Below are 17,475 nucleotides of genomic sequence, written 5' to 3' on the forward strand. Positions count from 1 at the left end.
TGAAGCAAAGAAAAATTGAAGGAGATTAAATTTAGAGACGGAGGATATACATTTGAATATTGACTCTCATTTATTGTCTAAGTGATCTTGAGCAAATAACCAATTTAATTCTCACTGATTCTTACTTTCTTCATCTAAAAAATAAGAGAGCTAGATCTCTAAAGTTCCTTCCAACTCTAAATTTGCAATATTATATTCTCTTGTTCTGTTGTTTTTCACTCATGTCAGACTTTTCTTGAAACCATTGGGGGTTTCTTGGCAAAGAAAAAGGAGCAATTTGCCATTTCCTTCTTCGGCTAATTTTACAGATGAGGAAACTGAGGCAAAAAGGGTTATGTGATTTGTCCAGAATCACACAACTAGTAGGTGACTGAGGATGGATTTGAACTCAAGATGATTCCAAGCTCAGTGCTCTATCCACTGTACCACCTAGATGCTCTTATAAAAAGAGTCTTTAGGTAAGTTCCTTCAAGTCTCAGTGTTCCAGGCAATTTTCTAAGACTTTCCTCTGTATTACTTCTCTTGGTTCTGAATTGGAAGAGGAAGATTCCTTTCTAGGAGTTCTAGTAATATTGAAATCACTGGTCCAGCAAATGGTCAAAGGATATGAACAGACAATTTTCAGATGATGAAATTGAAACTATTACCACTCGTATGAAAGAGTGTTCCAAATCACTATTGATCAGAGAAATGCAAATTAAGACAACTCTGAGATACCACTACCCACCTGTCAGATTGGCTAAGATGACAGGAAAAAATAATGATGATTGTTGGAGGGGATGTGGGAAAATTGGGACACTGATCCATTGTTGGTGGAGTTGTGAATGAATCCAACCATTCTGGAGAGCAATCTGGAATTATGCCCAAAAAGTTATCAAACTGTGCATACCCTTTGACCCAGCAGTGCTACTACTGGGCTTATACCCCAAAGAGATACTAAAGAAGGGAAAGGGACCTGTATGTGCCAAAATGTTTGTGGCAGCCCTGTTTGTAGTGGCTAGAAACTGGAAAATGAATGGATGCCCATCAATTGGAGAATGGTTGGGTAAATTGTGGTATATGAATGTTATGGAATATTATTGTTCTATAAGAAATGACCAGCAGGATGACTACAGAGAGGCTTGGAGAGACTTACATGAACTGATGCTAAGTGAAATGAGCAGAACCAAGAGATCATTATATACGTCAACAACGATACTGTATGAAGATGTATTCTGATGGAAGTGGATTTCTTTGACAAAGAGACCTAATTCAGTTTCAATTGATCAATGACAGAAGCAGCTACACCCAAAGAAAAAACATTGGGAAATGAATGTAAACTGTTTGCATTTTTGTTTTTCTTCCCGGGTTATTTTTACCTTCTGAATCCAATTCTGTGCAACAAGAGAACTGTTTGGTTCTGCACACATATATTGTATCTAGGATATACTACGACATATTCAACATATATAGGACTGCTTGCCATCTGGGGGAGGGGGTGGAGAGAGGGAGGGGAAAAATCGGAACAGAAGTGAGTGCAAGGGATAATGTTGTAAAAAAAAAAATTACCCTGGCATGGGTTCTGTCAATAAAAAGTTATAATAATAATAATAATAATAATAAAAGAAATCACTGATCCAGGAACCAAAAACAAAAACATTGGAGGAATTTCAGAATTATTTCTGAAATTCAAAGATGGTTTTAAATTAACTAAAGGAAACATTTAAGTGCAAGGTACTGCATTTGAGAAGACCTGAAGACCAAATTAGGATTATAGACATTAGGCAGATGGGGAAGAAATGTTGGAATTGGAATTGGAGTTGGAGTCAGAAGAGACCAAGGTTTAAATCCAAACTCTGACAAGTATTGTGTTATACAATGTCTCTGAAACTCAGTTTCCTCCTCTGTAAAACAAGGGAAAACAATTCTTGCAAAACTTATCTCAGAGTTGCTGTGAATAAAACTTTTTGTAAACCTTACAGCAATACATAGTTATAATTTCTTATTATATGAGTAGTCCAAGGGAATATGCCTCAAATGAACTTCAAACTATAGGAAGAGGCAAAGGATAGTTATGGCACCTTGTTGGAGGTTTCTGATATAGAGGATGAGGAGTATTCTTTCTTTTTTTTTATTTCTGATGTGAGGCAATTGGGGTTAAATGACTTGTCCAGGGTCACACAGCTAAGACGTATTTGAGGCTGGATTTAAACTCTGGTCCTCTGACTATAGTCTGACTCAGTGTTCTATCCATTACACCATCTAACCACCCCAAGGAAGGGTATTTTTGATACATAGAGAGGGAATTATGAAAATGCCAAAGGATTTTTTGTTTGTTCGTTTTCAAAGAGTCATAGTCAAAGTAGCAAGAGGTAATGACTTTGACAGCAGCAGACCAGTGAGAACTTTTGAGAGAGTTCAGAAGTCTGAGGAAGAAGAAATTGAAGTAGTTTAAAGCAAGGAACTACACAAAGGGTAGTGATTTGAAAGGTGAGGGCAACTAGGTAGTGCAGTGGATAGAGTCACTATCCACTGGCACTGGAGTCAGGAGGACCTGAATTCAAATCCATCCTCATTCACTTAACATTTACTAGTTGTGTGAATCTGGGTAAGTCACTTAATTCTGATTGCCTTTAAAAAAAAGAAAAAGAAAAAGAGGAAGGGGGCAGGTATCAGACATGTCATATTGAAAGCTATGAGGGAGGGTTAAATATATTATCTAAAATCCCTTCTAGACCTAAAATCTCTTTTTGGGAGGATGGAGGAGTCTTTATCATCTAAGACATAGCATCTTATTATTTGCATCTAGAAATTGGGGATTATCATCTCTAACATTTATTCTAAAGGACTTAATGCTGGGAGGGTAAATGAAAACATGAAAGAACTGAATCAACTTGAATGGAAATCTCAAAAGAATATTATTATTGAGTAATGTCATAATTAAAATATTTTTTCTTCAGTTTGATTCCTGACATATTAAGGAAAAAGGAGTAGTAATAAAATCTAACAACTTACCCATATCATTTCCTTTGACTCTCATGACCACCCTCTGAGATAAATAAATACCATAGGTTCCACTATCCTCATTTTCCAGATGAGGAAAACTGAGGCCAGAGAAGTTTAATGATTTGCCCAGGGTTGTACAATATTAGAAAATTGTTAGAAGATGGATTTGAACTCACCATTTCAAGCCTGGTATTTTCCTCACTGTATATATTATATTACCTCTATATGACCTAATGAATGAGATATGACAGTGTTTTATGAAGAAAATAGAAAACTTCTGTGATTCCAAATTCAAGCCAAAAATATAACTTTGAAAGCATATAAGCTCACTAATATATTTCTCCTTGATTCCTAATTATGTCTGGTTGTTAGATAAGCAAAATAGCAGATGTTAAGAGGCTAGAAAACTAATGTTCTGAATGCTGCAGGTTAAATGGCAGGAATAAACTCATAGTTCCTTCTGCTTGGCAATGAAATATATGTAAGATATTTGAACATGGATATTAAGAAGTTACTATGCAAAGTGACACGGGGATGAAAATGATGACTTTTGTCCTAATTCTTCTAATCTTTAACAATATAAAGGAATTTTTAAAAAAGCATCTAACTATAGAAAAGAGCAAATTAGGAGAGGAGTCCTATCCTGGAAGGACACAAAGGAGATGTTTGTTTTCCAATGCTCAGATCAGAAAAGATTGCAGAAATTCATTCCTATGTGGAATAAAGTAATAGAGCTAATCTGAAACAAATTGAGGCACAAAATTTAAAAAGGTATAATGGAGAAAGGAAATAAGTATTTATATTGTGCCTACTATGTGCCAAGCACTTTGCTTAGCTCCTTACAAATGTTATCCCACTAGATCTTTACAACAATACCGAGAAGAGAGTGCTATTATTAGCTTGATTTTAAAATTGAGGAAACTGAGGCAAACAGCATAAATGACATGCTAAGAATCACACAGGTTAATGTCTTAGACTGATTTTAATTCAAGTCTTCTTGACTCCAGACCTAGCACACTATGTATTCTACTTAGCTGCCTCTAAAATGAAAACACATGTTGTATTAAAATGTGACATGATGTGAATAGACAAACCATATACTATTATTTGTAGCACAAATGCTTCTAGGGTAAATGCAGGGGAGTCTTTGATAGAATTTAATCATCATAGCATGTTCTGAGTCATAATCTTTGGCAAGACTCAGTTGGCTCTCTGTCCTCCTCCATTCCCCAGTTAGAGATAAAGTGGAAAGGTTGGAAGGTAACTTAAATGAAATTGTTATAGTGATAATGTTAAGTACCCACATTACTTCCTGGTTATGGTATTCAAGATAAATCTGAATGCACTTATATTTCATGTCAAGTCAACAACCATTTATTAAGTGTTAATAGATTACCACCTCTTAAGACATAAAGCATGTAGAAGTCTGGTTAAAGAAGCTCTTCTCCCCAGAATTTAGATGGAATAGATTCTCCACCAAAGTCCTACTTTGATGCATTACTATGATAGTCAGGAAATCCTCCAGATCTCAAGAAAGAGGGAGAAAAAGTCCTGGATTTGGAATTTGAGGCTTGAAGCCCTAGTCTGTTTGCTACCTGTATGCAATTGGATAAATCACTTAAATCCTCTGGGTTTCATTTGTTTATTTGGAAAATGAAGAGTTTGGATTTTGGGTTACCTAAGAGTCCTTGCACCTCTTAAGTCTTATGATGCAAAACATGCCAGCAGATTGTTAGTAGTTCTACTAAATTAGAAAGAGGCTTTCAGTTTTGGAGAAATCATGAAATTTAGAGATGCTCATTACTGGAAGAAAGTTGACCATTACATGCTGAATTTGGGGGGACATAACAACTCTTAAAGACAGTTCAAAGTTCTCAAAGAAATAAATCCAAGCTATCTATAGATAGACATGTGGGGAAAATGTTCCAAATAATTAATAAATAGAAAAATGTAAATTAAAGCAATTCTCATACTAAACAATTTGACAAAGTTGACAGAGATGAAACTGACAAATGTTGAAAAGGTTTCAGAAAAATAGAGCATTTAAGCACTTCTGGTAGAGATGTGAAGTTACTATTTACAAATCATTTGATCTAGTGGTACCAAAGTTACTATTTACAAATCATTTGATCTAGTGGTACCACTACTAGGCATATATACCAGAAGGATCAAAGAAAAAGGAAAGGGATTTTTTTGTACAAAAATATTTTTAGCAGCTTTTTTCAGAATAGGAAAGAATATAGGAAACTAAGAACATACCTGCTTATCAGGTATTTCAATTTTATCATTATATATATATTCATGTAACATATGAATATAATGGAACATTATTGTATTTTTAGGAAATTCAGAGAAAACCAAAAGACTTTGATGAACTGATTCAGAACAACATAAGCAGAACTGGAATACAATTAATGTTTTTTTATTCAATATAGCTTTTTATTACAAGATATATGCATGAGTAATTTTTCAGCATTGACAGTTGCAATACCTTTTGTTCCAATTTTCCCCCTCCTTCCCCTCTCCCCTTCCCCTAGATAGCAGGTAGACCAATACATGTTAAATATGTTAAAGTATATGTTAAATACTATATATATATATATAGATATATATATATACTATAAACATAAATACTATATATATATATATATATATATATATTCCATACAGTTATTTTGCTGCACAAAAAGAACTGGACTTTGAAATAATGTACAATTAACCTGTGAAGGAAATAAAAAATGCAGGTGGACAAAAATAGAGGGATTGGGAATTCTATGTAGTGGTTCATACTCATTTCCCAGAGTTATTTCGCTGGGTGTAGCTGGTTCAATTCGTTACTGCTCTATTGGAACTGTTTTGGTTCATCTCATTGTTGAAGAGGGCCACGTCCATCAGAACTGATCATCATATAGTATTGCTGTTGAAATATATAATGATCTCCTGGTCCTGCTCATTTCACTCAGCATCAGTTCATGAAAGTCTCTCCAGGTCTTTCTGAAATCATCCTGTTGGTCGTTTCTTACAGAACAATAATATTTCATAACATTCATATACCACAATTTATTCAGCCATTCTCCAATTGATGGTCAGCCACTCAGTTTCCAGTTTCTGGCCACTACAAAGAGGGCTGCCACAAACATTCGTGCACATACAGGTCCCTTTCTCTTCTTTAAGATCTCTTTGGGATATAAGCCCAGTAGTAACGCTGCTGGATCAAAAGGTATGCACAATTTGATAACTTTTTGAGCATAATTCCAAATCACTCTCCAGAATGGCTGGATGAATACAATTAATGTTATAAAATCATTGATGAAATTAACAATTTTGAAATATGTAAGAACTTTGACCAATACAATGATCAACCATAATTCTAGAAAAATTATGAAGCCTACTGCTCATATTCTATACATAAATGACAAACTAAATACATAGAATGAGATGTATTTTTAGGCATGACCAATATAGAGTTTTTTTGCTTTACTATGCTTATTTAATATAAGAGATTTCACTCACCATCTACCCCCTACCTACCCACAATCAATGGGAGAGAGGGAGTAGTAATAAAAAAAATAAATTAAAAAAAACTTATAAGATGCAGAATGATTATTATCTGTATCACTGAAGGGGATGCCTACATGGGAAGAAAATTTTCTGATTCTCTACCCTAACTTCCAATACTTTCCCCTCCAAAGATTTCCTGATATTTATTTTGCACATTATTTCATCTATCTATCTGTCTGTCTGTCTGTCTATCTATCTATATGTTTGTCTATCTTTTTGCTTTGCATCACCAACATTTAGCACAGTATCTGGCATCCAATAGGTATTGTGTAAATATTTGTTGATTGAAGAATAGAATGAAAACTTATAGAGAAATAGTTTTCATTATTTTAGTCCCTTAGTTGTTTACTCAGAGTTCTATAAGCAATTCTGTCCATTAAACATTTATCTTTTACACTGGACAAATAGTATAATATGGGAAAAAGTTCAACAGATAGAAAAATTTATTTCTCATTAGACTTTCAAAAGGGGAAATATATTCCACTGAATCTAATTATGTTACTTATATTAGACAAATATAAATGTTTTACGTGTAGATAAAAATCAATGTTCTGATCAAGAAACCTACCTCAATTCTTTATATTAATCATATAATATGGCTAAATACAAAAATAAATTAAATTCCTGCAGGAAAATCTGCAAATCAGCCTGATTAAATAGCTTTCTATTGATGACGGCTTATGATGTCTCTGACATGAATGCTGTTTTTGTTTGTTTCTGTGATAGTCTTTTCTCTACTACATTCTCCTCCATTCCTTTGCTTTTTTGTTTGTTTGTTTTATCAAGGATTAAACTACTTAGTTACATGTTGCTAATAATTTTGGCCCAATTTTTGTAGGGGAAAAAAAAAGAAGTCACTCAACTTCATGTTGAATGATTTTGATTGCTAAACATCTCTATTGTTTGTTATCCTTTCTATAAGGTGGTAAGGTTTTATATGTGTGATTATGGCTGAATAGCCACATAGCAATTAGTTCTATAACATTCTGTTAGCATATTAAAAGGACATTTAAAAAACCAATTAGCCCTGAAAACTAATAAAAAGAAGCAGAATTCATTTGATTATAGGGTCAAAATAACATTTTAATGTGCTAATTGCCCCTAAAGAATAGTAGTTATGAACTAAGATAATCAAGCCGTTTGTTAAAGAACAACTATAGGAAGGAAGCTGAGGCCATACTAAATTATTGATCTCTGGTTACCTTTACCTGGGAATTATATAAAACATGGCAACTGTTAACTGTCTGTAACTCTATTTAATCTCATAGAATATCCTCAAAATATTCTCAACTATCTAAATCTCTGATACTTATATTAAAACTGTTCTTTGTATGGCAACTGAGATGCAATGTAGTATAATGGATAGAAAGATCCAAGATCAAGTTTTTCCTTCTATAAAAATGAGCTAGATGACCTTGGGCAATTAATTTGCTTTTTATACGTGCCCTAGGCAACTTTCTGAGACTGTAAGCCCAAAGGAATGGGGGAGCTCCATCCCCATAGAGAGTTTTCCATGTCTTAATTTCAAACTAGGAAAATGCTGCTATTATTCCTCAGGAATATACAATTTGGAAACAATAACCGAAACTGTATCTTTTATGTATGATAATGGTACATATTTCATGAACCTTATAAAAGTAGAATTTTCATTTTCACAGATTATATGAGACAGTATATTATAGTAGAAAGAATAATGGATTTGGAATCAAGAGATGCTGAGTTCAAATACAGATTACTTCTACTTATGTAACTATTATCTATATAAGTTACTAAATAGCTACCTACAATAGTTATTATCTATGTAACTTTGGGTAACTTCTATATCTCAATTTACTTATCTGTAAAATGAGAAGATTGGACTTTTTTCAATTCTAAAGGTCTAATCCTATGCTGATCCTCAAGAGGATTACTAGATATTTAATTCTAGGCAAGTTAACAATAGTATTTATATAAGGGTTTAAGATTTGCAAAGTGCTTTGAAAACATCTTATCCTCATAACAACCCTGAATGGGTGGTATTGTTAATCCCTATTCTATAGATGAAAGAACTAAGCAAGAGAGGTTACATGACTTGCTAGGGGTCAACGATTAGTAAGTATGTGAGTTCAGATTTGAACTCAGATACTCCTGACTATTATGATACCTGGTTGGAAATTACCTCAAATAAAGTCATTTGAATTTCACTAAGGTAAAGGAAGTTATGGATTCTTCAATGTGTTCATTACTACATATCATCAATACTATGGTTAATTATGGGTACTCATGTTTTGTGCAATTTTGAGTACCCAATTATGGGTGATAACTTGGTAAGATTTTAGTTTGTATTTCTTTAAAGCATTTTAAGGTATACTAAAATTCATCTTCCTCAACTTGCTGGCAACATTTTTTTTTCTTTTTAGTTCACTATATAGAAGCTGTGGGACTACTCCAAGGATTTTATAGCAAGGTTAAACAAGACTCTGGAGCCATGCTGTTGAAATTCTTCACAAAGCCTTAAGTCTACAAGGTTCACAGTGATAAAGAAAATTGGACACAACTTCTACTCCAGAGAGTGGATTTGAAGCCTGGATGCCACACTGCTGTCATACTCTATATTTGAGGCTCCCAAAAGACAGTCTCTTTTTTCTTAGTTCAGCTTTTTTATAAGTTCCCTTCCCAAATATCCCTTGTTCACAAATACTCACAGCAGAGAATAAAGAAAGAGGAGAGGGATACAAAAATGTTATAACTTGCATAGTTCTTTCTGTCACTGTTGGTCAGCCATGTAAATATAATTTTATTTGCATGAAGAAAGGAATGTGTTTTCATTTTTTAAAAAATTGGAACTAGGAAAGAATTGTTCAGTTATATCAGACTGTGACCCCATTGTGGGGTTTTCTTGACAAAGATACTGGAGTGATTTGCCATTTCTTTCTCCAGCCCATTTTACAGATGAGGAAACTGAGGCAAACACAGCTAAGTGACTTGCCCTGTAGGGGTCACACAACTAAGTGTCTTAGGCCAGAGTTGAACTCAGGAAGAGGAGTCTTACTGCCTCCAGTCCTAGTGATTTATCGGTGGTGTCATCTAGCTGCTCTAGGTAGGAGTAACTATGACAATAAAAATGAGAGATGTACCTAGAAAAAACTTATGTGAAGCAATGGAGAAAGGATACAGCAACAGAAGAGAAAAGGAAGATTGGGAAAGTTGGGACTAAGTGATCAGATGCTGCCATTTTTTCTTGCTAAGTGTACAATGTGGTCTAAGAACAGCTGGGAGATAAAAAAAAAGGGGGGGGGGATTGGACTTTCTTTCTGCCTTAGCAATAGATGGTATCTGAGAGTCTGAGGATAGGATGGTCTGATACTTTATGTCTATGGAGTGAAAGCTACCATTAATTACAGGTTTGTTATACTGCTGACTTACATACTTATCAATCAGTATATTAGCAGCAAGTAGCCTCTAACTCACCGAATTTGGTGGCAAATTTTAGTCTGCATTGCCAATAAAAATATTTGGTCCTGTGAACTGTTTTACTGGTGCATTGTGACACCTATAAAATGTTTTATTTTTTCTTCTGTGACATTTTTATCCATGTGTTCATAGAGCTGTGAGATAGCTGTCTCAAGGACTTTTGTTAATGCTCATAGTCTGTTGAATTGCAAGTATCCCAGAGGACCAAAAGCAGAGCTGAACACCATGTTCTTGTGTCCTTGAACACATTATAAAATATAAAAGAGATCAAATACAACTGGGACTGTTTTACAAGCTTCTCACAAACTCTATTGTTGATGAGAAAAGTTTCAGACTGGATGGATTTGATTATCTTGACAAAACTGACCATACCACAGATAGGAACAGATCCTTAGTCCTGCTTCAGTTTTCTAAAATTTACGAAGATTATAGATTATTGTAGCCCCTTTCCCCTGCTCTTTCTTCTTCCTTTACATAAATCTACACTGGATATAGGGCCATCATTGTCTAAGAGATAAAAGGAACATGTAGTCCAATTTATATCAGAAGAAAAATCCCCTTTACAGGATGGCCAAGTGAGCATTCAATCTTTATTTGAATACTTTTCCTCTAGCCTTTCTCCCTTTGAAGTTTTAATCCTGTAATATACCATTTCAATCTTATTCTCTTATGTACCCTTTTAATCTCTGCCTCTTTACCCTATTTTTAACACTCATAATTTTCCAAATTAGAAAGCTGGACTAATCTTTATTTTATCAATCTCTATCTACTGACATCTTCAATGAATCCCTATATGAACTAATATATCCAAAACCTCATCATCCTTTAAAACAATTCTTCACTTGATCTTACTACCCCTTCTGGGTTTTACCCTATATCTTTTCTCCCTTTTATAACCTATTCTTTAAAAAATGCCATGTGCAAATTATTTCTGCAGTTCCAGTCATTTCTTACCCCTTTGCAATTTGATTTTCAACTCCACTATTTGACTGAAGTTGCTCTATCCAAGATTATTAATCATCTTTCTTGATCAGCATTTTCAAATGTTCATCTCATCTTAGATGGATGGCCTCTTCTTTCTGTTGTTGAGTTCGGGGTTTTTTTTTTTAGTATTTTTTGTAGATACTGTTCTCTCCTAGTTCTCTCTACTTGACTTTTTATTATCAATAAAATGGGTTCATTATCCATGTTATATATCCTTGACCCTAACTTTGAGTTGCCTAAAGACTTTGCCTTTGAATCTCTTCTGTCTGCTTGTTTCTCCATTTTGTTCTCTCTTTCATCTAATTAAATAATTTATTAAGCTCTTTTATGTCTAGTAATGTCCTAAGTAAAGGGGACAAAAATATAAAGAATGATTCAATTGCCCCACTTCAGAAGCTTACTATCTAATGTAGTAGATGAATAAATAAATACATTTGTATTTGAATATTATAGTATTTAAAGAGAAATAGCACTAGCAGATGGGGCAATAAGGAAAGACTTCATCTAGTGATTTTTTTATTTGTGTCTCAAAAAGAGAGGAATCACATGAAGGAGGTCAGGAAAAAGTGCTTTCCAGAGGTAGAGACAGTCTACGTTAAGGTTCAGAGACATGAGATAGAGTGTGAAGTGTGAAGAAAAGAGAGGTCAGCATGGCTGGATCACAGTGTGAAGAAGAGTTTAATATACAGTGAAACTGGAAAGATAGGTTGGAGCCAGGTTGTTAAATGCTCTAGGAACTAAACAGAGGAGTTTGTTCTGTAGGAGAGGAGTTCATTATCTCAGTAATGGTGAGTTACTGAAGTTTATTGAGTAGGGCAGCAATAATCAAATCAGTACTTAAAAGAAATCATTTTAGCAGTTGTTGGAATGGAAAAGACTTGAGGCAATTAAATGGGCATTGTAATAGCACAAATAAGAGGTGGTAAAAGCCATTATTAAGAAGCTGGATATTGAGAAGAGAGAAGTTGAATGTGAGAAATATTGTGTATGTAGAAATGGAAAGGCATGGTAACTGATCAAATAAATGGGTTGATTTAGTGAGTAGTTAAAAATAATGATAAAGTTTCTGAATCTGGGATATTGGAAGAATGGTAATGGCTCCCATAGTAATGGGGAAGTGTCGAAAAGGGGTGGTTTTGGGGAAAAGATCATGAGTTCTGACTATTAAATTTAACATGTCTCTGGAATATGCAGTCTGAAATGATCAATAGCCAATTAATGATTACAATTGAAGTTAACAGGAGAGAATGAAGCAATATTTATATCTATGAATCATTTGCATAGTTAATAATTAAACTCATAAACTGATAAAATCATTGAGAGAGTCAAGTTCAACTACCAGCAATTCATAGACTACCCTCTTCCTATCTTTGAAAATAAGGATGACACCTACTTTTGCTGTCATTTGTCTGTCCAATTCTGTGTGTGTATATATACATACACACATATACACACACATATTTATATATCAGTTTCTTCTGATCATTTGAACACTGTGAGGCCAGCTAGTAATTTTCTTATGCCATCCATGACCTTAGGTTTAGTGTATTTTGTTTTGGTTTTTGTTTGTTTTTGCTATTCCATAGCCCAAAGATTATCCTCCCTAATGGAGAAAACAAACACAAAATAAGAACTGAGTAGTTCTACCTTCAATCTATGGTTTATTATCTTTCTATTCTGGGCAGAAGTGTTTTTGATTTTCTTCTTGCCTCCCTACTGAAAAAAGGCCATTCCTTTGTTGTCCTAGGTATTCTTCACCTATTTAAATTTATTGTATGTGGCATTGCTAATATTATTTATAAATGCAGAGTTTCTGATACCTGTTCTTGCCCTCTTCTCTCTTTTACATGCTTTTAAACACAATAAAACAAAAATCTGTCACTGACTTCCCTATATTCATACACCAGATTCTTTTAGACAGGTTCCTCTCTTCACCTGATCCCATTTGTCAATCAATAAACAAGTATTTATTAAGCCCTTACAGAGTGCCAAGCATTATTCTAAATGCTAGAAATAAAAATAAAGGCAAAAAACACTTCATGGCTTCAAGGAGCTATTTAATACATTTTGTATGTAACAAATTCTGTGACATTTAAATCACTAGTTCATTCATAGAACTGTTAGAACCAAAATCTAATTACCTTTATTTTAATGTAAATAGTATTTTGCTTTTTCCAATTACACGTTAAGATAGTCTAACATTCATTTTTCATAAGATTTTGAGTTCCAAATTTTTCTCCTGTCCTACTTTTTCCTTCCTGCTCCCCAAGACGACAAGCAATCAGATACAGGTTAAGCATGTGCAATCTGATTACCTTTAGATGCTAATTTGTTTTAGGTTATGGACATGTTAAAGGTATGTGCTAGACTAAAATTATTTGATCATTATCCATCAAAATTTTCTAATGTGATATTTTCTGGAAAATAGCATTTGTGGTAACAGAAACATCTTGCCAGTGTATGCCATCTATAAGTAAAACTATTTCAAGTGGGATAAAATGCCTAAATGTGTCTGTTACAAATAGAGGGAATTTTTACTTTTTAAAAAAATATTAATTACATGGATCGTATTTCTTTTATATAATAACAAAGAAGCACCTATTTAGTATGGAACTGACTAAGGAAAGCAATTCAGTCAAATCTAAAACAGATGGGCCAGAATAACTGATTTGCAAGGCAGAAATTCATTGCTAGTTTGGTGTCTATCACTACTGTCTATTTCTTACCTCTTTCAAAGGGAAGAACGTCCTGTTCCATCACAAACAGTAAAATACCAGTTTAGTCATAAAAAGAGAGAAAACCTTACTAAGGCTAGAAAGAAAATGTAATATGATTTATGTTAAAAATGACTTTTAAAACATTTAGGATATAGTTAAGGAAGGTGAATTAAATGAAATTTTTGCATATGGGCAAATCTGTTTTTAGTTAATTGGCAATTATGTTGCCAAAATAAAAATTCAGAAAAGATTAATAGTAAACACTGATATCTCTATAGTACCTAAATTTTTGCAAAAAATGCTATAATTACTTTGTTTTATTTGGGCCTAATAACAAACCTATGATGTAGGTACCATAAGCATTATCATATTGATCTTACCACTGAGGAAAATGAGAAACTAAGGAGTTAATTGATGTCTAGTATAATATCAAAAGCAAGATTTTAATCCAGGTCTTACTTAATGTCAAGTCCAATACTTTATTAACTATGCTATGCTGAAATAAGCAAAGAAATTCCTAACAAATGAATTTTTAAGGAAAAAATCATAATGGTAAGAACTGGAAAAGATTCTTTCCATTCTCTGCTTCCATTATAAAAATACAATTAAGTATAACTTTGGGAAGAAGTCTTCTCCAGCTGTATTTGATTTATCCAGCATTGGGGGTTTTCTCTTAGCCATTTTGTGTAAACACTCAAAGCTTTCATGGAAAAGGAGTGAATACTACTCTCCATTTTACAGATGGGAAAACTAAGGACAAAGATTTTAAATGGTCTCAGTTTCCAACCTAAAACTGTTTTTCACTCAGTCTTTTTCAAAGTGTAACTAGAGAAGTATATTTGATAAAGTTTTGTGCTCAGTAAGTAACATGAATAATTGGAGTAATTACTTTTAGTATATGAAGTGAATACTTAATTTGTTATTTTCTAACCCTAGATGTATTCTGTATAGACATCCTGAGCCATATAAAAAATATTTTCCCCTTCTCTAAAGCTGGAGCTTCAGTGGGCTAAATCATATCAAGAGTACTATTGAGACAAACAGTTTGAAGAGATTAACCACACTTCAGTAAAAGAACACATTTGAGAGCCAAGTGCATCAACTGGAAAAGCCTGGTTCTATATGAGGATTTGCATTTTATGTTTGATCAACAAGTTAATGAAATGATTTGTGGATATTCTAGGGGCTTTTTTTGCATCATTTTGTTACTAGGACAAAATAATCAATGTGAGAGGGGGTGAAATTAATGTAGAATATAATGAGAGGGGGGATTTAACATAATAGGATGGCCTTTGAAGAAAGAGAGAAACGTAAATATAAGAGGGGAGAGTGAGTACAGTGTTTTATGAAGTTAAGAACACATAGGAAGAGATGAACAGGGAGAGAAAGTTTCTAAATTGAGAATGGCTTTTTAGGAAGAGTTGGCCCGAGTGTCAAAGTGATGTGAGTGATCAATTCTTACATCTTCAATGTTGTCATTGTGCAAACTTACGTTAAAGCATATAGTTATAATAGAATTTGGGGAGTTTAACTGGTGATTCTAGCCATTCTAATTTGAAAGACCTACTTTAAAACATTTTCAAGAAAGTTTTCTATTTCTTATAGTACCAGAAAAAGAAACCTTGAATAATAAAATACAAGAGATTTATACATCTCCCAGGGAGAGTGATAGAGACAGGAACTCCTATCTCAGGATTAAAGGTGTGATTAAAGTGGGAATTGGGGATTTTCCTTTAAAAGAATATTTCTGTGGGGTTTTCCTCCAAAAGAAATCAAAATAATGGAGGAAATGGGGGAAAATGCAGATTTTTAAAATTCCTATTTATTCTATTATTTTTTATCTTTTATGTATCATGATGTTTGCCATTTTAATTTCCACTGTGTCCAAACTGAATGATGATAATAGGATAACTTTCTTAGTTAATACAATTATTAGTTCCATTATTATACCTTCTTTCCCCTAAAAAACTCATTTTTGATTGTGAATGGCTCTAAAATTTCTTCTAGTAAATTTTAGTTTCTTGTTTCCCCCATGTTTAAAAATGTCATTTCCCTAACATTTAGCTTGGGCTAATAAATATATACACTATTCAGTAAGAATATATATAAGCAGAACATAGGTACACTTAGTAGAAAACTTGTCCAAATATTGGCTGCATCTTCTTTTTCCTAACCTTTTGAGAGGAACCCCAACATCATGTGAAATATAACAACTGCTAATGTTGATCTAAAGGTAAACTTCCATCCATGGAGAAGGATAATTGATGGTTTTCACCTACTATCCACTTTTTTTTACCTTCAATAGATTAAAGCTCTCTTCCTGCTCCCTGTCCTCCCAGGATCAAAATGATTTATTGAAAGTGTCAAGATTGTGAACAACAGAACCTCTGATAGTATTGAAGAAGAGATGAAAACAGAAGGAAGTACCTATAATCTCCATCTCTTGAGTTATAGATCCATATCAGTGGTTTTCCTTTTCACCATTCACAGTATTTCTCTTTTTTCTTCATCTGCTCTCTAATGATCACTAATCTTTCACTTGGTTATAACTCTGCCTTCTGTTTATAATAGACCAGACCTAAATGTCTCAAGAAGAATGCATGACTAGATCAGCTAGATGTTTAATGTAATACCTGACTACTGTTACATCATATACCTCATGCTCAGATCTTCTGTCACTGGGAATCACACCTTACCAACAGTTACTTTTGAGTGTTCTTAGAAGCCATTGACATTTCACTAGAAGATTAATGATCAGAATAGTCTTACCGACATGAAAATCCTTATGTGTAGACATATGTTCAGTTCTCTTTAGGAGTCAAAGGGTGAAGCAAAGATTTCTGGGGAGGCTAATGGGAACTGTGGTAGATAACTGAGGGCCTGCCAAAGTCATGAAAGACTTGGACTTGAAAAGTCATAATAGACTGAGTAATGCATGACATCACTTAACATATTTATGTAAGTGCTATTCTGCCTGAAATTCTACCCATCCTTTAAAGCCCACCTCAAATGCTACTTTCTCTGCAATGTCTTCCTTTGTCCCCCCAATTTATAAAAACAGAAAAACCTTCACCACTCCACCTCTGTTCCTGGATCTTATCTATAATCTTTTTTTCAGCACATTCTTAACAATGATACATTATTTTGTATTATATTTGTTTGTGCACATATCAATCCACTACTTGATTGCCATAAGGACAGTGTTTAATCTAAGCTTTGTATTTCTTCCTAGGAAACTAATTAAATAGAATTAACACAGTAGAGATTGTGACCAGACAAAAAACACTTTTAGTTGAACCTGTTTAAAACAACTGGTCATCTGAACCAGTTCCCTGACACCAAAGGTAGGTCAAGATCCTTAAAATTTTCTGTTCATGGATTTTCTTTTGTTTTGTGCTTTTTTATCTTCTATTTTGCACTGTTTGGTTATCTTTTGATATAGATTGTTGATGTTTGTTATAGGTATTAGAATATTTTGATTAGTAAACTTCTCCCTTTGAAAATCTGAATCTTGTAACTCACCACCCTTGGGGGGGTGGGGTGTGTGAATGTGTGGTCCTCCAGCCACATGAGGCCTAGGAAATCATTGGCTAAGTCAACCATGGGCAACAATAAGCTGAAAACCAGGTACAACAACCTCCTACTGCATAAGTTACTTAAGTAGATCACTTTGAATGACTCATGAATTATGTTATAAATATCCAGATGGCCCTTGGTAGAAAAAAGGTTTTTTTTCTGTCCCTGCTTTAGAATTACCTGTAAGCACTGAAAAGCT

At 33.8% G+C, this 17,475-nt stretch overlaps 1 protein-coding gene and 1 long non-coding RNA gene across 4 annotated transcripts in view; one reads left to right on the top strand and one right to left on the bottom strand.

Moving 5' to 3' along the window:
• Positions 1–17,475, bottom strand: part of CSRNP3 (cysteine and serine rich nuclear protein 3) — a 250,612-nt gene that overhangs the window by 127,898 nt on the left and 105,239 nt on the right. The window contains exon 1 of one of the 3 annotated variants that reach the window (XM_031960543.1): positions 16,470–16,569. The exons of the other annotated variants lie outside the window; for them this stretch is intronic. Coding sequence (XP_031816403.1) covers positions 16,470–16,497 — 28 coding nt within the window. The 5' untranslated portion in view covers positions 16,498–16,569. Of the gene's footprint in view, positions 1–16,469; positions 16,570–17,475 lie in introns of those variants that run through there. 3 annotated transcript variants of the gene reach the window in all.
• The window catches only part of LOC116422459, a 31,419-nt gene continuing 30,641 nt past the window's right edge, over positions 16,698–17,475 (top strand). Inside the window, exon 1 of the long non-coding RNA XR_004233103.1 lies at positions 16,698–17,044. This is a non-coding gene — a long non-coding RNA (uncharacterized LOC116422459). The remainder of the gene's footprint in view (positions 17,045–17,475) is intronic.

Source organism: Sarcophilus harrisii, chromosome 3 (assembly GCF_902635505.1).
Source record: "Sarcophilus harrisii chromosome 3, mSarHar1.11, whole genome shotgun sequence".
Classification (NCBI taxonomy): domain Eukaryota; kingdom Metazoa; phylum Chordata; class Mammalia; order Dasyuromorphia; family Dasyuridae; genus Sarcophilus; species Sarcophilus harrisii.